Here is a 21455-nt window from a genome sequence, read left to right as displayed (position 1 = left end):
AAGAAGTTGACGGATCCATAGTGTTTCTTGACATGCGTGTGCTGCTGCAATGTACTCTGCTTCAGTTGAAGATAGAGCGACAATTACCTGCTTTCAACTAAATTAACTTACAATGTTTCCTTCCCCATACTGGAAGATGAATCCACTTGTAGATTTGCGTTCTGTGCATTCCCCGACCCAATCAGCATCCACGTATGCGACCAGTTTTGGATTTGATGTTGCTGGTAACCGTAACTTCATCTGAATTGTTCCTTTGAGGTACTGCATCGCTCTTTTTACTGCGTTACAGTTATGCTGACAGGGAGCTGAGACTTTCCTGCATAGTATGCCCACTGCTGCGGCTTTGTCTGGTCTTGTCACAGTGGCAACATAAAGCAGCTTACTGATTGCTCTTTGATATATGTCCTTGTTGGGGAGCAAGTTTTCTTCTTCATTGCTCTTTTGATAGCCTGGTTCCATAGGAGTTTTCCCTACCTTTGCATCTTGCATATGGAATTGTTCCAAGATTTCAGAGATTTTCTGAGATTGATTGAAAAGATAACTTTCATCATCTTCTCTCTCTCTCTATTTGGATTCCCAGATAGTAGCTAATGTTTCCTAGCTCTTTGTTTTCAAAATGCCCTTTCAGCTTGTGAACTATCTGATTGTAATCCCCTTCTTGTTAAAATTAAAGCGGAGTTCCAGCCATTTCACTCACCTGTCCAACGGTCCAGCGATGCGGCCGCCCGAAGCCTCGATCCTCTCCCTCGGAGCCGGCATCACTGCTGTGGGCACCCGGCTGTGACAGTTTGCGGCTTCACAGCCGGGTACCCACTGCGCATGCGCGAGTCGCGCTGTGCGCCGTGATTGGCCGGCAATCTTCTGGGACCTCTGACATGTCCCAGAAGATTGCAGGGAGGGAGGGGGAGAGGTGAACTTCCGCTCAGGGCGCCGCGGCACTCCGAGCGGAAGTGGGAGCGGGTAACTGTCAAAACTAGGTACCCGCTCCCCCCCCCCCAAAAAATGACATGCCAAATGTGGCATGTCAGGGGGTTAGGACCACCTAAAGCGGAAGTTCCACTTTTGGGTGGAACTCCACTTTAAGTTAAAATGCCATTGACATAGATAAGGATGTATACCCATGTGTCTTCTTGATTCCTGGAGTAGAGACAGGGGTCTGCTTTGCTTCTTGAGAATCCCTCACTAGTAAGCACTTCATTCACTTTCTCATTCCACATCCTTGCAGATTGCTTAAGACCGTAGAAGCTCTTCTGAAAATTACACCCATGCAATGCCAAGCCGCTGCAAGCAAAGCCAACAAAATACTGGGATGTATAAAAAAGGGGATTCAATCCAGAAATAAAGAGATTATTCTCCCTCTCTACAAGACTCTGGTCCGGCCACAGCTGGAGTATGCTGTCCAGTTCTGGGCACCGGTCCTCAGGAAGGATGTGCTGGAACTGGAGAAAGTCCAGAGAAGGACAACAAAAATAATTAGGGGAATGGAGGGCATCAGCTATGAGGAAAGACTACAAGCACTGAACCTATTCTCTCTGGAGAAGAGACGATTGAGGGGGGATATGATATCAATGTACGAATACTGTACTGGCGACCCTAGCATATGGAAAAACCTATTCAGAGAAAGGGAATACAATAAGACACGTGGCCACTCACTAAAACTAGAGGAAAGGCGGTTTATCCTTAAAATACGCAGGGGGCTCTTCACTGTAAGAGCAGTAAGGATGTGGAATTCTCTTCCGCAAAGAGTGGTATCAGCAGGGAGCATTGATAGTTTCAAAAAACTATTAGATGGGCACCTTAAAGACCACAACATACAGGGGTATACAATGTACAACATACAGGGGTATACAATGTACAACATACAGGGGTATACAATGTACAACATACAGGGGTATACAATGTACAACATACAGGGGTATACAATGTACAACATACAGGGGTATACAATGTACGGGTAACAGCAAACACACACACACATCATAGGTTGAACTGGATGGACTGGTGTCTTTTTTCAACCTCACTAACTATGTAACTATGTAACACCCAAGGTTGTCTCCTTGTTCAAACCTTGGTGGTTGCTCCATGTAGAGGTCTTCCTTAATGTCTCCATATAGGAAATCAGTTTTAACATCTAGGTGTTTCACTTGCATGCCCTTCCCAGCTGCAACATTAAGAAGCGCTCTGATGGTGGAGTGTTTTAAGACGGGAGCGAATATTTCATTGTAATCTTCACTGAATTTCTGGAAGTAACCCTTGGCAACTAGTCTGGCTTTGTATTTGTGGATATTTCCTTTTGTGTCTGGCTTTACTTTGAAAGTCCACTTACTTCCTATAGTTTTGCGGTTAGAAGGGAGAGTGGGCGTGGCTTGGCGCTGATCGTGGATGGCCGCCTAATCTCCTAGCTCCCGGCCAGCTCGAGAGAAATCAGCCTTAAGAAGAGCGATCTTTCATCTCCCGCACACCTAGGAAGGATGAGTAGATCCAGCACACACTCCTCTCCCTCCCGATCCCGCTCGCCGAGAGATCTGACGCCGGGTCGCACCCGCAGCATACCGGACCTATTCCGTCAGCCGCAGATATCACGCGAGGCCCCGGCTCAAAGTCAGGCCTATGAGGACGTGGCCCGGGGAACCCACACTCGCTCCACTACAAGAGAGCAAGCAATACCTGCACCCCAAGGCATCACACCCTCAGCCATGGACACACTAGCCCCAGCGACTACCCCTTCTCCGCTACCATATGTCACCCTCCCAGACCTCCGCTCCATTGCGGATGAACTGAAGGCCTCCCTGGCCATGGCAGTAATTGAACTGAAAGGGGAAATATCCTCTATAAACTTAAGGGTGTCAGAGGTTGAAGATAAAGTCGCAGCGCAGGAAGAATCCATTCATTCCCTGACTGACACAATGCACTCTCACGATACCCAATTCAGAGACATGCAAAGACAACTGGAGGATCTCGACAACAGGGGTCGGCGTCACAACTTAAGGGTGAGGGGCCTACCCGAGTCGATTGAGCAGACGCAGATCATGAGAGCTACCACCGCCATCTTTAATGACGTCTTGGGAAGACCTCTTGAAACCCCCATTGAATTTGAACGTCTCCACAGAGCTCTGCGACCCAAACCAAGGGATACCGACCCCCCAAGGGACATCATCTGTTGTGTAGTCAATTTCAAACTAAAGGAAGATGTCCTAAGGAGAACAAGAGACAGACGCTCCCTCTTATACCATGGCACGGAAATAAAGATCTTCCAGGATCTTTCCCCGATAACCCTCCAACGCAGAAGAGATCTGCGGCCTCTGCTAGACTCCTTAAGATCCAGAAACATCCAGTACCGATGGAAATTTCCGTTCTGCCTATCAGCTTCGGCAAACGGTCGCACAGCTAACCTGAGGGTTCCGGAAGAACTCGTTAATTTCTGCAATGCAATGAACATACCGCTCATTGACCTGCCTGATTGGTACAGACCTCTTAACACCCAAAGGCTACGAAGATCGACCTCAATGGATGCAGTACCGGAGAGGGATGATCTACACATTAGACGACCAAGAGTATCATCACACGGCAGTGAATCCCCCGACCGCCTACGGAGCCAAGTCTTCCTGAGCCCCACGGCTTCTCCGGTGCATCGTCGACCAAGACAAGAGTAGAACTCCTCAACCTGACTTGTCTGACTCTCCAGTACCTTTCCTCGTTCCCCCTGCCCTTTCTCTTATTTTTCCGCTTTCTCCATCTATCCCTGCCCACACTCCCTATTTGCCCCCATCTGCTCTTTCCAACAGATTTCGAGATACTCAAGAACGGAGGTCCGAACATACATCAGTGGTACCACCTGAGATTATGAACTTCCAGACGCATACATTCCCTCTTTCCTCTGATGATCGTGACCAAGGATGGGTAATGTACTCTACACCACACGATTAACCTTTATAAATGGACTTACCCATCTTCGTATTTTGCAAACCCACACAACAGAGACTGCCATACCTCCATCCATTTTTCTTTTTCTTTTAAGGGATTTTTGCTGCTGAGCCCTAGAAGAATACATTCTTTACGGTCTCGCCACACACATACTGTACCCTGCTTAATGCGTACCCCACTATTGGATCCCCTTTTCGGGGTGTGGACTGTGAGAGAGGGGGGGAAGGGGTTTAAGGTAAGAAAATAGGAGGGAAAAGGAAAAAAAAAAAAAGAGGGAAGTAATATCAAACAGAAAGGCCCCCAGGAAGATGAGGAGGCTGACATCAAAAACTTAATACATAGACACCTATAAAATTGCTTTGACCCTTGTGCGAAAGGTGTCCCTAAACAACTTTATAGTGTCCGCCCGCCTAAATAGACGTATGGGAATATCTTGGGCCACATTACCCTTGCATTTAGCATTCTTGAATACAACCACGGGAACCGGCCCTATTGTCTCCCAAGCAGGTTGGAGCGGTCAGCACTATTCCCCCCGTCTCTCACACTTCCACCCCGCACCATGGGAGGGATCATCACGAAACCTCCTCTTGACGCATACGATACAGATTGTTTATAGGTATATCAATAAGACAAGAAGGAGAATGTTATGAGATGGGAAGAGGGTTGAGAATGGAGGGAGGAGGGAAGGAAGAGGGGAGGGGGAGGGTATCTCAATACATCACTATGACTTTAATGTTTTAATGTTTTATATACACTATGACCTTAATGTCTTATATACACTATGACTATGATGTTTTATATATGCAATTCACTATCTCCCCACCTCCACCTCTTATCAATTCATTAATCTCAGGCTCCCCTTTAATCATATAATGGTACCTCCTACCCATGTGGCTTCGAATTGGTTACTTGCCCTCACTCACCCTGCAGAAATGTCTCAGAAGGGCTAGTTCCCTGTATATCCCCAAACTCACTTTCAAATCCTTTACTCTTGTTAACACGAAAGATCATTCAAATCTCCCTCCCCCATATCTCTCGGGCCGGCCGGCTCATGATTCCTTCATTTTTTGTTTACCTCGATCATTTGCCAACCGCTCACCCCACAAGACAGACAGAGTCGAGCTGATCGCCTCATCTGTCTACACCTCCGATATCTGTATATTCAGATAGGTGTGATTGTTTTTCACACTCTATACTTCGGTTTTCCCCCTCCACCTAAATACTCCACACCTCTCCCCCTTCCCTTCTGTCCCACCCTCCTCCCTTCAGCTCTCTCCCCCCCGCCCCCTTCCCCCATCGGTCTCTGCCATCCGGTCACACTAAGCTGACTGTAAGTGACCGCTCTCACAACTCTCTCCAAGAATAGCTTCCAGATCCAAATTCATGATGACTCCTCCTCAGACGCTCTCTAATCCCCTCCAAGTTAAGGTTGTATCCCTGAACGTAAAAGGTTTAAACTTACCCGAGAAACGCAGCCAAGTCCTTGAAATTATGCACAAATCGAAGGCGGATATAGTTTATCTGCAAGAGACTCACTTTCACTCACACAACACCCCAAAACTTAACAACTTCCGATACCCCACAGCCTACCTAGCCACCAACCCTTTAGGGAAAACAAAGGGAGTAGCAATCCTTATGTCTAAAAACCTTGATTGGAAATGTACTGACTCCCTTATTGACCCTGACGGACGATACATTATCCTGAAAGGATTCTTAGCTCAGAAACCCATCACCTTAGCTAACATCTACTCCCCGAATTCTGCTCAGGTACCTTTTTTTAGGAAGATCTCCTCCTTACTTGCTGAAAACCAACAAGGAATCACAATCCTGGGGGGGGAATTTAATGTAGCGTTGTATCCTATCCTAGACTCCTCCTCAGGCACTTCATCCCTCCCATATAAAGCCCTCAAACAAATTCGTCAATCCCTCCAAGAACTACTCCTACACGATACCTGGCGTACCCTAAACCCCTCCACAAAAGACTTCACATTTTTCTCTTCTCCTCACCAAAGATATTCCAGGTTAGACTATCTATTCCTGTCCCAAAAAGACTTACCCCTGATCAAAAAGGCCACAATTGAACCAATGCTAATCTCCGATCACCACCCAGTTTCCCTGACAATCTCAATCCCTGGAGACTTCTCTTATACCAAGTTTTGGAGGTTAGACTCAACGCTTCTCACTCATGAACCCGACATCCAATATTTGAGGAATAAAATTACAGAATACTTCTCTGAAAATACCACTAATGACATCTCCCCCATTACGATTTGGGAAGCCCATAAATGTGCACTAAGAGGAGTTCTTATTTCTCTCAAATCTTCAAAGAAGAAAGCGCATCAAGCACGTACTCAAGCAATTATTAATAAAATCCATTCCTTAGAAAAAAATCACAAAAGCACCAGAGCACACCTCACGTACCTTGAACTAGTACATAACAGACAACTCCTCCTAGAGGAACTTCACATCAAAATTAAACGTAAATTTATCCTTCAACAAAAATTATTTTACGAGTTTGGGAACAAGAGTAGTAAATTCCTCGCTAAGGCCCTCCAAGAAAAAAGAGCCAAATCCTCCATACATTTGATCAAAGACACCCAAGGACACACCTTTGTCAAAACCCCAGACATCGCAAACCAATTTGAGAAGTATTACACCCAGCTTTATAACCTAGGTCATTCAATCCCGATTCACACCCAGAACTCCCTCATACAAGATTTCCTCCAGAAATCCCACACTAAAACTCTTAACAATTCCCAATCCCAAAACCTGGAACAACCCCTTTCAGAGGAAGAGCTCAAGCTAGCTATTTCTCAGCTAAAAGCAGGAAAAAGCCCAGGCCCAGATGGCTTCACAGCCCCATATTACAAAACCTTCACAGACCTTCTATCATCTCCGTTGCTAAAAGCCTTTAACTCGCTAGCTTCTCCCCCTTATCCCCATCACAGATTGCTTGACGCACATATATCAGTAATACCAAAGGATAACAAGGACCCAACCTCAGTAATTAACTACAGACCCATCTCTCTACTTAACGTAGACATCAAACTTTTCGCCAAAATTATCGCAAATAGACTGCTACCCCTGGTCCCGATGCTAATTGACAAAGATCAGGTGGGATTCGTCCCCGGCCGCGAAGCTCGTGACAACACGGTTAAAGCTATTAATATCCATCACTGGATGACCTCTCATAAAGTAAAGGGCTTTATGCTATCCCTCGACGCCGAGAAGGCGTTCGATAGGCTAGATTGGAGTTACATGAGGCAGGTCCTTCAACACATTGGCATTCCGGACTGATTACTCACTCTAATTCTGTCTCTGTACTCCGCACCTAAGGCATGTGTCAGAGTCAATGGAAGCCTATCGGACGCCTTCTCCATAGGAAACGGGACTAGGCAGGGTTGCCCCCTATCACCAATTCTATTTGTCCTTACCTTGGAACCTTTTTTACGTACACTTGATCTAAACCCGAACATTTCTGGCATAACCATCTCCCATCGTACGTATAAGATAGCAGCGTTTGCTGATGACATTTTTTTATTTCTTAGCGACCCCCTCCTCTCCATCCCGTCACTTTTACAAGAATTTAAACTTTTTCAGAAACTGTCCAACTTTAAAATAAACTTCTCAAAGTCAAACGCCCTCAACATTACCCTATCCAAAAGATTAGTAGACCAATGTAAATCGAACTTTCCATTCCAATGGGCCCAATCTTCCATCAAATACCTATGCATTCACCTCACGAATAATCTGAACGAACTATTCCCCACTAACTTTCTCCCAGCTCTTCAAGCAATCAAAGATGACGTTAAGAAATGGTCCAGACCACATTTCTCTTGGTTTGGACGAGCCGCCATCCTTAAAATGAACGTTTTACCACGTCTATTATTCCTCCTTCAAGCTATCCCCATCAAAATCCCAAAATCCTTCTTTACCTCCTTCAAATCTTTATGCTCCAAATTCCTCTGGTGTCAAAAAAAACCCAGGCTCTCTTTCGCGCTACTTTCAAAACCCAAACTAGATGGAGGCATCGGCCTGCCTGATTTACAAAAGTATTACTGGGCATGTCACCTAACTAGAATTTTGGATTGGTTTCTACATGAACCCAACAAAGATTGGGTGATACTTGAGAAATCCTTCTGCAATACTCCCCTCAATTCATTAGTGTGGCTCAATTCTGAACACACACCTATATCCGTAAAGAAACATCCCCTCTTGCATACCACCCTATCCTCCTTTAGAGACACCTGCAAGCTAGCATCTATTTCCTCAACCCCAGGCCCCCTGACCCCAATCAAACACAACCCAGACTTTCCTCCGGGTATGTCCTCCTCATTCCTACGGGATTATTGGAATAACGACTCCATTGAAGCTTTCCGCTTTTTCGACAAAGGATCCCTCTTAGAACGCCTCCAGATCAAATCACCCACCACGCCTTCCCCCATACCCAATTGGACCTACTTTCAAATTAGACATTTTCTCAAATCCTTGAATCATAATGGGGCCCTTTCCAGAGACCTCACCCCATTCGAGAAGCTTTGTACAAGCACCACTCCACAACGCCATCTTATTTCGGTAACATACAACCTCCTGGTTTCGGAAGTCCAAGAACACACTAACAAAGCTAAGCCCAGATGGGAATCAGACCTCAACCTCTCCTTGTCTGAAAAAGAATGGCAAAATCTATGTCACATTGCCCATAAAAGTTCCCTCAATGTATCCACACAAGAAAATTGCTATAAGTTGCTAACTAGATGGTACAGGACCCCTTCACTCCTACATAAATACAACCCAGATATCACTGACACTTGCTGGAGATGCCACTCTGATACAGGGACACTCATTCATATCTACTGGTCCTGTCCAAAAATACAACCATTCTGGTTATCTATCCATGAAACCATCACGAAAGACCTAAAAATTGATATCCCTTTCTCTCCTGCGCAATACCTCCTGAACTATACTATTGTCCCACCTTACAGGTACTGCAAATCTCTCTCTCCACACCTACTCAATGCAGCCAAAGCATGCATACCAATCCACTGGAAATCAGATGTAATTCCACATAAACGGGAATGGCTTCACAAAATGGACAAAATTGCTAGATTAGAAGAACTTGTTGCGATCGCTCGAGATAGAACAATCTCCTATGCTCACACTTGGGCTCCCTGGAAATTATTTCGAGACCCACAAAACCATGCATTGCTAACCATCACTCCCACTTTTACGACTGATCCTTCAGTTTCCACCACATGACTTTCTTTCCCTCTAATACTTTGCCTCATACATCATGACAACCCTTGGCTTCTCGCACACACACCAAGACCGACAGCACACCGGTAGACCCCTCTCACCCCTAAACAAGGGCTGTAAGTGAGAGAGGTTTACAGAGCACAATGCGGTAAGCCTAACACCAATCCCATATACTGCATTCTCTCATTTTCGGTCACCATATTGTTTTTCAACCCCCCCAGGCTGGCAGGGCGGAGACCGATGACTCCCTACCCTCCTTTCCCCCTTCCTCTCCCTCCCTTCCTCCCCCCACCCCCTACCCTCCCCAATTTTGATGAGTAGGTGACCTCTTCTCCCCGGAGTGGTCGCCTCCCACCAAATCATCTTACTCTTACATATAGTCTTAAATGTTTGACATTTCTTTCCATTTATTATCATATCAACTTCTCTCTAACAACCCAGTTGATATCTTGCAACATACCCCCTTTGTTTTACCTCAAAGTCACATACACCGAGATGTGCCTACAGTTATCTACTTTATTGTACTATGGTCAGAATAGTACTTCCAATCTGATATAATTGAGCTGCGAGTTGACACTCGTTTTGTCTCTAGCTTTTCTATTGCCTTAGTATTAAAAGGCCACTCCTGTTGAGTCTCCTGTTTGTTAAAAGGTCAAGCCTTTCAATACGTGTCTTACGTTGATACTCGTTTTCTCTTGGATTATTTGTAATAATTTTTCAATAAGCTATGTTGCTGTACATTGTATGTACTGTCTATACGTTGACTTATAAGAGACTGTATGTATTCTTTATATTGTTATAATTCTTTCAATAAAAATTTTTTGGAAAAAAAAAAAAAAAAAAGAAGGGAGCTTTGTGAGTGTCCAGGTTTCATTTTCCTGAAGTGACTTTAATTTTTCTTCTGTTGCCTTTCTCCATTTATTGGCTTCACATTTTGGCAGTTTTTCTAGGTCTTCCCAGGATGTTGGTTCAAGTATGCTGTGTGTTTAGACAGTGTATGACAGCTTGAAAGGTGGTATCCCCTTTGTAGTCCAAGCTGATCTTCTGGCTTCAGGCAGTTCAGCAGAATCTGGTGGGGAACTTGATTTAGGCATTGTGAGTTCCACCTCTTGTTCTGACTCCTGCAGAGGTTCGCTTTGGTTGACCCTTTTTTCTGGTTTGCTGGGCATATTCACTTCACAGCTTTCAGGGATCGGTGTTTCTGGTGATGGGCTCTGATTAAAAAAAACACTATGGCTTATTGTCACTTTGAAAGGGATTAGCTCCTTGGCCAAAGAGCTAACTACAGCGCTTGCTGAGTAACGATAAATTATATCAAATATATACCCCAATAGTTAATAACACATAAGTAAATTAATAATTCAATCAAAATGACAAGCAATGGTATATAAATAATAACACGTGAATGGTCATATATAAAAAGTCCAATAGGAATAAAGTGACTTTGGTGCTCACAATAATCAAAAAGTACTTAGTGACTTTGTCAACGATTTCAAAGGTGCAAGTGCTCAAGCATGAGTGTCCATATGATTCTGTGACATCAATCCGTTTCGCCGTGATTTGTGGGTAGATGAAATCACTTACCAGAACCAGTGGGTCCTATGTGCTTTACAGCACTAGGACCTTTTGCGCTTTAGTGCCCCCTGGGCTGGGGTGGGCTCCCCCTTTTTTCCTCTGGGCTGGTTTTGGATTGGTAACTGGCTCCTCCTCACATCATGGTGTTTGGCCAATTATGGAAGGTAAAAGAAGCTTCAAATAGTGTAGTATCATCAAATAAGTTTATTACTCAATAATATGGGTTAAGAAGTAAAGGATTTCATACATAAAACAAGCAGTGGTGATAAGTGGTCGGCTGGTGCGGGCTGCCCGTCCTCTCTGCAGAGTGGCGGGCGGCGCTTCCGGCTTGCGTTCCAACTGACTGACATAATGCCGCTATGCGTTCCAAACTGACGCGTTTCGTCACTTCCTGTGACGTCCACCTCTTGTTCTGACTCCTGCAGAGGTTTGCTTTGGTTGACCCTTTTTTCTGGTTTGATGGGCATATTCACTTCACAGCTTTCAGGGATCGGTGTTTCTGGTGATGGGCTCTGATTAAAATAAACAATATGGCTTATTGTCACTTTGTCAGTCTTTGGGTGTAGGATTCTGTAACCATTAGTTTGCTTGCTGTAGCCTATTGGAAGGCCCTCTATGACTCTGTTCTCCAGCTTGGATTGCTTCTCACTTGGAATATAGGCATATGCTTTACATCCAAGCACTCTGATGTGCCCTATGCTAGGCTTTGATCCATGCCACATTTCAAATGGAGTACTTTTAATGGCTCTGGAGGGCAGTCTGTTCTGTAGGTAGGTTGCAGTCATGACTGCTTCTCCCCAGTACTTGTGAGGTAGGTTGACATCCAACAACATGCACCTAGCCATTTCTATAGGAGTGCGATTTTTCCTTTCTGCTACACCGTTTTGTTCAGGAGTGTATGGTGTGGTTGTCTGGTGTACTATTCCTTGTCTCTTCAGGTATGAGGCCACTTCTTAACTTATGTATCCTCCCTCATTGTTGGTGCTTATTAATCCTGGTTTCTGTTGGAATTTGTTGCCAGACATGGAAACAAACTCTTGAAGTTTCTCTGATGTCTCATTTTTGTGTTTCATCAAATAAGTAGTTGTGTACCTGGACAACCCTGGGCTGTGGTTGTCGGGGTCCATGAGTGGGGCTTATCGGAATCTGGAAGCCCCTTTTTACAAGGGGGCCCCCAGATCCCAGCCTCCCCCCCCATGTGAATGGGTAGGGGTACCCCTACCCATTCACCAAAAAAGTGTTGTAAATCTATCATCAATCATGCCGCCCGCTGACCCGAAAAATAGATAAAATGAAAAACGCTGAGAGACCTCCCACCGTATGCCTGCTCGTAGCCAGGTGGCCCCGCCCCTTGCCTATGTAAAAAAGTGCAGAGCAGGTATCCTCCTTCCAGGTGGCGAGGGCGTATTTCATTTTTTCTATTTTTCGGGTCTGCGGGCGGCATGATTGACAATGGATTTACATCGAGGGACACTATTTTTTTATTTTTAATAAAGAATTTGTCACTTGTGTCAATGGTTCGTGCGATTATTACTTATGTACACTTTTTTGGTAAATGGGAAGGGGTACCTGATACCCATTCACATGGAGGGGAGCTGGGATCTGGGGGCCCCCTTGTTAAAGAGATCTTCCAGATTTCGATAAGCCCCCCGCCCACAGACCCTGACAACCCCAGCCCAGGGTTGTCAGGAAGAGGCCCTTGTGTCCATTATCATAGGAACAAGGTGCTTTGGGGTGGGGGGACAGAACCCCCCCTTCCCTAAAACACCCACCCCTCATGTTGAAGGCACGTGGCCTGGTATGGTTCAGGAGGAGGGGACTCGCTCTTCCCCCTCTCCTTTCCTGACCTGCCAGGCTGCATGCCTGGATAAAGGTCTGGTATGTATTTTGGGGTGGACCCCACGCAGCGAACACCCTGCAAATTCATGTGTTTGGCAAACAGCCAAACGTTTAGCCCAAACTCATGCTCGGGCGAACTGCTCCACCCTCCCTCAAACACACCTCAGATGCAGTGTTGCACTGGCCATGTTATGTCCTTCCCCCCAGACTCCTCCTCATCATGGCACACCAAAGTTGAGGAGGAGCCTAGAGCCAGTGGACCTTTAACAACTTCTGCTGGTGGGGAGAGATGCTTGGCTGCTGTAGAAGTATGGGAGAGCAGCTTGAGGACATCTGCATTTAGATTGGGACTTTACAGAGTTGGCTTACCCTGCACAGTCCCAATCAAACAGTTCTGATTCAGGAGCGATCAGCAGCAGAGGGGGAGGAGCTGGAGGAGAAAGAGCACCTCCTCATGGCTCTCTTCTGACAGGAGTAATGATGCTGCTGTCACTACTCCTGTCACTACTATTCCTCCCCTCCACCTCACATGACACCAGCACCCAAGCCACCTCCCCCCCCCCCCCCCAGTTTGTCCTGGCTCTGGCCATTGGCTCATGCTTGTTGCTTTTTTTTTCCTAATGTTGTTCCCCCTCTCTGTCTCCTCAGGTAGAGAATGAAGAGGACCCAGATTTCTGTGATGAGAGCCTGATGGCGATGGTGGTGGGTCTGTTAGCAGCAGGTTCTGAGACCACCGCTACCACCCTGAAATTCTGCCTGGTCTTCCTAGCTCACTATCCTGATGTCCAAGGTAAGATCGATAATAACCCTCACAGAATGCAGAATTACCTTTTATGTTTGTCTTTCAGATGTTTCAACTCTTGCCTTTTTCATCCAACACTACACCACAAACAAAAAAGGTTTGACAAATTGCTGGTTTGACAAAAAGAAGTGCTCAGAAAAGACTATTTATAACCTAAAAACCTATAACCTAAAACAAACAAACAAAACTTTTTTATACCTCGATTTTTAATGGAACCCATAGGTCATATCCCCTATTGACCACCAAATGTCTCTTCTGAGCATCTCTTTAGAACAGCAATAGAAACAACTGATGGAGCTCTGAGTGTTGCCAAGTACTGGACAAAGCGGTTGATGAATACTCTTACAGTCTATAAATATTCCATAATCACCCAACATTACAATATTCTGCTTCCCTTCTCTTTCCGGATTCCATCTAGTGCTGGCTAGTATTGGCCTCCATGCTAGAAACACTCATTCAAAGATGTTATCACCAACATAGATAAATAAGGATGTCACAAGTAACTCCTTTCACATTTTAGCAAAGGTCCAACAGGAAATTGATGACGTAACGCAGTCGCTGCATCCGCCTACGATTGGAGACAGACCACAACTGCCGTACACCAATGCCGTCATCCATGAAATACAGAGAGTTCTTGACCTGGCACCAACTGCACTCTTTCATGCTGTGACCAAAGATATCCAGTTCCATGGATATACCATCCCAAAGGTATTGGACTGTGATATATGTCAGACTGTTTGTGCCAGACTGTGCAGATAAAAAAAAAAAAAATAGTGATATGACACAGCTTAAAAAAAAAATATATAAGAATATCCGAACATTAAAAGTGTGCATGGAAAAGGAAAGTTGTTGGGTAGAGCAGTTTAGGTGCATGTCGTATTTCTGCCAGTCAGAAAAGTGGCCTTTTACTTTTGTAGTACTAGACATAGCCAGCTACCATTGAGATTTAATGAAGTCTCTTAATTCTGAGTTTGTTTCTTTTCATATTTACCTTAACAGAATGTAATAATCTGTTGTGTAGAAAAGGCAATAAGAAACCATTCATCTATCACATATATACTTCCTATTCCCTTGTAGGCAGGGGAAGTCTACTTTCTCCTCTGCAGATCAACCACAGCGTCATTGCAGAGGAAGAGGAAGTTGAGAGGAACATGGTTCCTCTATGGTTTCCTGGGTCATTGCGGCAGCGATCCAGTTGGATGCTGGCAGCCCATGTGACTCTGGTGGGCATCTTAGGTCAAGCAGAGTCTATTTAAGGCTCCTTGGATTGGTGCGCATTTAACATGTGGGTACTGTATGGATAGGTCAGCCGTATGACAGTAAATAGCAGTAGGGAGAGGTTCCAAATAAGAAGGGAAAGGATAGGGACACACCATCCTTCCTGGAAGCCTCCCTGCTTGAGTTCGGACTGGCCAGACCCCATTCCAACCCTCAAGACAGATGCCGTCAGTACATCTTAGACCTGCTCCGCTGGACATTGCTGTCATATTCGGTGAGTGTATCCGGTCGGGTGCCGAACTTTACTGAATTTTGCTGAACTTTACATCTTCAACACCAGTTCTGTTCCTACAACTGGATTACTGCCGCCACACCACGCTGCACCCACCCACAATATCCTAATTTTTTACTGACACTGACAAATATAAAGATAAATAAGTTACATTTATGTATTCATCTTGTCACAAATTCTTATATGATCTTATTGGCACTGAGCCTGTATGATGAGATTGTACCCATGTTTAACAATAACTCTGTCTCCTTTACCAGGGCACCATCATCATTCCATTCCTTACATCGGTCCTTTATGACCCCTCCCAATGGGAGACTCCGGAACAGTTCAATCCTGGGCACTTCCTGGATGAGGGGGGCCAGTTCCGCAATCGGATGGCCTTCATGCCATTCTCAGCAGGTGAGAAATTTACTCAACATTATTCTTTCCATGCCAGGCTGGGGTGACACAAACAATTCCTTTACTATAATAATTTTAAATGAATCACACAAGTCTCTGCAGGTCTTGCTTCTTAGAGAGTTCTTAAAGATTCCCCGTTGCCTTGCCCTTTCAGGGCAAACAGACACACCCAACTTTATACTTTCACATTACACAGCGCTCCCTTGCCTATTCTTCTTCTGTCATAGCTCTTGCAGAAGGGGGTTGTTTGATCTCTTATAGAGCAAGATAGTATTTTTTGCCTCCGTCCCTGTGTGTCTAGAAGGGGGGAAAACGATTGGTGCCTCAGGCCAAAAGGGGGGGGTGGGACTTTTACAGGCAAGTAAGTTAAGTAAACTTACTTGCCCGTAAAAGTCCCACCCCCGCTTTTGGCCTGAGGCACCAATCTTTTTCCCCCCTTATAGCTCTTGCAGAATACCCAGTGTTGGAACTTACATGGGGCTCTGACGTCACCCCTCTGTCATGTAAAAGTGTTCAGCCCTACTGGTCAAGTACTGCATCTTGGGTGCAAGTCACATGTTCCCCCATGTCCGAAAGCATCTGATACTTTGTAGTTGTGGCGACAGAAGAAGAAGCGACGGGAGGACTGTGAAGGTGAGTGTAAGATTGTTGGGAGGCCATCTTTAAAGAGACCCTGTCATATTGCCCTGAATAGAAAAGGAGCCAAGGTCTATTTAAATAAATTCTTCAGTCAAAACTGTAAATTAGCTCTAGAACCAAGCCCAGGCCTTCTGTTTCTCATCTGGGGAATGATAAAATATATCAGGCCACTTGCACCAATTGTTTTCCACATGCTGTAGGCAAAGAAAGTATTGTATTTTCTGGGGTATAAGACTACTTTTGATCCTCAAAAAAATCCCCCAAAAATGGGGGGTCGTCATACGCAGAGTATAATATCTCCAAGGTAACCTAAGTATAAGTATTACCGGTAGATGTAATCTCTCAAGACGCTGGCTGTGTGGGAATCCTGTACCGGTATACTGTATGTACCGTAGCTCAGGCTACATACAGTGTACTGCGCTGAGCCAATCAGGGAAAGCGATGTATTCTATTATTGAATGCAAAGCCTGCTCGGATTGGCGGAGTAACATCAGCCCGCCTCTCTGACTCTGCCAATCCGAGCAGGCTTTGCATTCAATAATAGAATACATCGCTCACTGTGATTGGCTCTGCATGGTATACTGTATGTAGCCGAGGCTACGGTACATATGGTATACCGGTAAAGGATTCCCACACAGCCAGCTTCTTGAGATTACATCTACTGGTAATACTTATACTTAGGGTACCTTGGAGATATTATGAGAGATTACATGTATTACAGTACTTGGGGTACCTTGGAGATCTATGAGAAATCTGATGTTTTTCAATGGTGTTGCCTTGCTTCGGAAGGGGGGTAGTCTTATACGGCGAGTATAGCCCAAAACCTATGTTTCAACTTGAAAATTAGGGGGGTCGTCTTATACGCCCAGTCATCTTATACGCCGTAAAATACGGTACCTCTGTTTTTTGGAGAAGGGGAGACAACCCATAAGCTTCATCTAAATTGAAGTAATTTTACCACAAAGAAAGTAGAAGACAAAGAACCTTTGAGTTCACTTAGTTCTGTCTGTAAATTAAATTTTGAAATTGCTTTAGTCCTTCACCAGTCATGCTCATCTCCATGACCCATTGCCATGGCTGAATTAGGTGTTAGGACCATTATGTACAGTAAGGCTTTTATTCTAGGAAAAGGCATGATGTGTCAAAGAGAGCTCAAAAGGAGAGGTAATGAGAGGCCTTCTGTTTTCTCCATCAGGTTTTATCTCTGGAATTGTTTCTGTCCTTTAGCATTACTCTAAGTCAGGGGTCTCTAAATTTTTAAAACAAAGGGCCAGTTCACTGCCCTTCAAACTTTAGGTGGGCCGGACGTTGGTCAGTGGGAGTAAAAAAATGCCCTGGTATTAGTGGGAGTAAACAATGCCATAGGCGTTGGTGGTCAGTCGGAGTAAAAAAATGATATCATTGGTGTCAGTGGAAGGAATAGTGCCCCATCACTGGTGTCAGTGGAAGGAATAGTGCCCCATCACTGGTGTCAGTGGGAGGAATGGTGCCCCATCATTGGTGTCAGTGGGAGGAATAGTGTTCCATCATTGGTGTCAGTGGGAGGAATAGTGCCCCATCACTGGTGTCAGTGGAAGGAATGGTGCCCCATCATTGGTGTCAGTGGGAGGAATAGTGTCCCATCATTGGTGTCAGTGGGAGGAATAGTGCCCCATCATTGGTGTCAGTGGGAGGAATAGTGCCCCATCACTGGTGTCAGTGGAAAGAATAGTGCCCCATCACTGGTGTCAGTGGGAGGAATAGTGCCCCATCACTGGTGTCAGTGGGAGGAATGGTGCCCCATCATTGGTGTCAGTGGAAAGAATAGTGCCCCATCACTGGTGTCAGTGGGAGGAATAGTGCCCCATCACTGGTGTCAGTGGGAGGAATAGTGCCCCATCATTGGTGTCAGTGGGAGGAATAGTGCCCCATCATTGGTGTCAGAGGGAGAATTTGTTCCCCATTGTTGGTGACAGTGGAAGGAAAATTGCCTTGTATCAGTGGAAGGAATAGTGCCTCAAGGGCCAGATAAAAGCAGGCAAAGGGTCACATGCGGGCTGCAGTTTGGAGAGCCCTGCTCTAAGTAAAATATAACTACCCAAAACCTAACCTCTTTTAAGCATCTTGTTTGGTTCAAAATTATAGGTTGCCTATAAGTCTGGATAACCAGAAATATTTAAAACCAGCAGTATATTACCTCAAAAAAATATTTTCATTATTGATGGAGAAAATTGAATAATTCTTCTTTCCCTACTTTACTGGGTGTTATTTGTCTGGTCCTTATATCAGTGATCAACAGCAGCCTCCATAAGGGCCAAGCTCCAAATGTGATTCATAGTGGCCTCCATAAAATCCATTCCCACAGTCTCTGATCTAATCCTGCAGTCTGTGATTCATAGTGGCCTCCATATAATCCAAACCCCCAGTTTGTGATCCATAGTGGCCTCCATAGAATCCATTCTCACAGTCTTTGATCCATAGTAGCCTCCATAGAATCTTATCTCTGCAGCCTGTGATCTATAGTGGCCTCCATAGGATCCAACACCCCAGTCTGTGATCCATAGCACCCTCTATAGAAACCTATCACCCAGTCTGTGATCTATAGTGGCCGCTATGAAATCCAATCCCCCACTCTGTTATCCATAGTGGCCTCCATAGAATTCAATCCCGTAATCTGTGATCTATCGTGACCTCCATAGAATCCTATCCCCAGTCTGTGATTTGTAGTGGCTACTGTGAAATCCATTCCTCCAGTCTGTTATCCATAGTGGCCTCCATATAATCCAATCCTCTAGTCCAGGGTTTCTTAGAGGTTGGTAGGGGTTCCTTGAGCAATGAACAATTTCTGCCTCTCTGATAAGTTCCCAATGACACCATTAATCTTTTTAGCTATCTGTAAGGGGGAATTCTTCCCAATGTCCACAAGTGTAAGGAACCCACTGATCATCACACTAATGTATCATGACTGCTGAGGCGCATAGGCCCAGAAACAAAGTTAACGTAATGACCCAACACCCCCTTGCCCCCTCCCCATATAAAAACCACGCTTACCACAATTAAGTTGGAAAGGGCAAGGCCACAGCTTTTATTTTCCAATAATAAACCAGAACACGTCTAGACCAGTGCCAGTCACAGTTGTACTGTGAGCACGCTTAAGTCATTAACATAACTTCCAAAAAGGGGGAAGGGGGAAGGGGCTGTCCTTACCATCAGTGCTTGACAAACAGCCTACCCCCCAATTTACAAACAATGGCGTAACCCATTACCGAAACTTTAGCGCTGGCAAGGTCAAAACCGCCACGAAAGCTGTGACAGACCGACTGAACGACAGGGTGGGGGGGGGGCGGGACTTGGGCAGCTCTTCACCGCGATTCTTCTCAAAAAGGACCCAGAATTCCTTGGGAAGGTCCTCTTAACTGAGCTCAGGCCCATCCCCATACCGAGGGCTCCGTCCAATCCATTTGACCCATATATCTTCCTGCTTGGTCCCAACTCCTGGCCATGCCCCTATCAGTCAAGGCTCTCTTTCCCTACAGGGGTCAAGAGGCCTTCATGAGTTGTAGATATACTGTAATCATTTTTAGAAGGGGCTAAAAATTCAGAGACCGTAAATTTATTTCAAGGGTTCCGCTGTGTTGAAAAGGTTGTGAAAGACTGTTCTAGACTGTGATTAATAGAGTTCTTCATAAAACTGGCTGCTGCTATCTTAGTATTCAATTTTTTTTAATTGTGACCTTACTGGGGACTGATCAGGAGAAGGACACTGTGGTACAGAAAACCAGAGGATGAGATCAACAGAAGCTTTTCTTCCAGATTGGTGGATTTGATCCAGGGATTTAATCTTCAGTTCTTGCCCTCCATTGCTCTCCAGCCTGGTTCTCATTTACTGCTTACAAATATCATTAGTCGTAAATGCATGTTATACAGTGTATTGATTTCGACTGAACAAATTTATTGACCCCACTGCCATTAAAGTATTCTGTCTTCTAAACACTACACTCTTTCTGGATACACAAAACCCTTTTGCTTGACGCTTGAAACCCTTGATGATTTTGCTACTGATTTGCAGATTTTGCTAAAATTTCAAGTAATGCTGTTAAAAATAGCCATGTTGTTTCTACAGATTTATAGTTCTGCCTCATGTGCAAATTTTCCTTGTCTATTCTACAGGAAAACGTGTTTGTGCCGGAGAGAATTTGGCCCGAATGGAGCTCTTCCTTCTCCTCTCTGCTCTGCTCCAGAAATACACCTTCAAGCTGCCCCCGGGAGTTAAATGTCAGGACTCCAAATGGCTGCATGCTAATAAACGTGATATTAATCCTAATGCTCAGCTGTGTGCTGTGCCCAGAGAATTACCCACCAAGTAACCTCATCACCAAATAAAAGTTTCTGTAGGGGAACTGCTTATACAGTAATACAACCTGGGAATAATGTGATATATCTTTGAAGCTCATCAAAAATTCAGATATATACACTGATCAGCCATAACCTTATGACCACCCACCTAAGATTGAGTAGATTCCCTTTCATAGGCGTGCGCAGCCTATGGCATTAGGGTGTGCACCTCAAACCAAAGCTCAAACACATGTGCGTGTGTATATATGTGTGCGTGTGTATATATGGGTGTGTGTGTATGTATGTATGTATATATATATATATATATATATATGAATATATACACACACTTTTATAAATAAATGTAAACAAACATTTTAAGCGGTATTAAAGTGTGCCCCCATCAATGCAGAGTGACCAGCATGCCCCCATCAATGCACAGTGACCAGTGTGCCCCCATCAATGCACAGTGACCAGTGTGCCCCCTTCAAGGCAGAGTGACCAGCGTGCCCCCTTCAATGCGGAGTGACCAGCGTGCCCCCTTCAATGCGGAGTGACCAGCGTGCCCCCTTCAATGCAGAGTGACCAGCGTGCCCCCTTCAATGCAGAGTGACCAGCGTGCCCCCTTCAAGGCAGAGTGACCAGCGTGCCCCCTTCAAGGCGGAGTGACCAGTGTGCCCCCTTCAAGGCGGAGTGACCAGCGTGCCCCCTTCAAGGCGGAGTGACCAGCGTGCCCCCTTCAAGGCAGAGTGACCAGCGTGCCCCCTTCAAGGCAGAGTGACCAGCGTGCCCCCTTCAAGGCAGAGTGACCAGCGTGCCCCCTTCAAGGCAGAGTGACCAGCGTGCCCCCTTCAAGGCGGAGTGACCAGCGTGCCCCCTTCAAGGCGGAGTGACCAGCGTGCACCCTTCAATGCGGAGTGACCAGCGCCCCCCCTTTAATGCGGAGTGACCAGCGTGCCCCCTTCAATGCGGAGTGACCAGCGTGCCCCCTTCAATGCGGAGTGACCAGCGTGTACCCTTCAATGCGGAGTGACCAGCGTGTCCCCATCAATGCAGAGTGACTAGTGTGCCCCCTTTAATGCAGAGTGACTAGTGTGCCCCCTTTAATGCAGAGTGACTAGTGTGCCCCCTTCAATGCAGAGTGACTAGTGTGCCCCCTTTAATGCAGAGTGACCAAGGTGCCCCCTTTAATGCAGAGTG

The 21455-nt window shown here is 45.5% G+C and overlaps 1 protein-coding gene across 1 annotated transcript in view; it reads left to right on the top strand.

The window, feature by feature from the left end:
- Window positions 1-20312, top strand: part of LOC309555532 (cytochrome P450 2C20-like) — a 95302-nt gene extending 74990 nt beyond the window's left edge. The window contains exons 6-9 of the mRNA XM_082257599.1: window positions 13240-13381; window positions 13914-14101; window positions 15161-15302; window positions 20091-20312. Of these exons, the coding sequence (XP_082113725.1) occupies window positions 13240-13381; window positions 13914-14101; window positions 15161-15302; window positions 20091-20287 (669 nt within the window). The 3' untranslated portion in view covers window positions 20288-20312. The remainder of the gene's footprint in view (window positions 1-13239; window positions 13382-13913; window positions 14102-15160; window positions 15303-20090) is intronic.
- Window positions 20313-21455: the final 1143 nt, after the last annotated feature.

The sequence above is a fragment of the Pelophylax lessonae genome (genome assembly GCF_965119305.1).
Source record: "Pelophylax lessonae genome assembly, chromosome: 5".
NCBI lineage: Eukaryota > Metazoa > Chordata > Amphibia > Anura > Ranidae > Pelophylax > Pelophylax lessonae.
The sequence above is the reverse complement of the archived record's forward strand: the minus strand, read 5'-3'. Positions and strand labels throughout refer to the sequence as shown.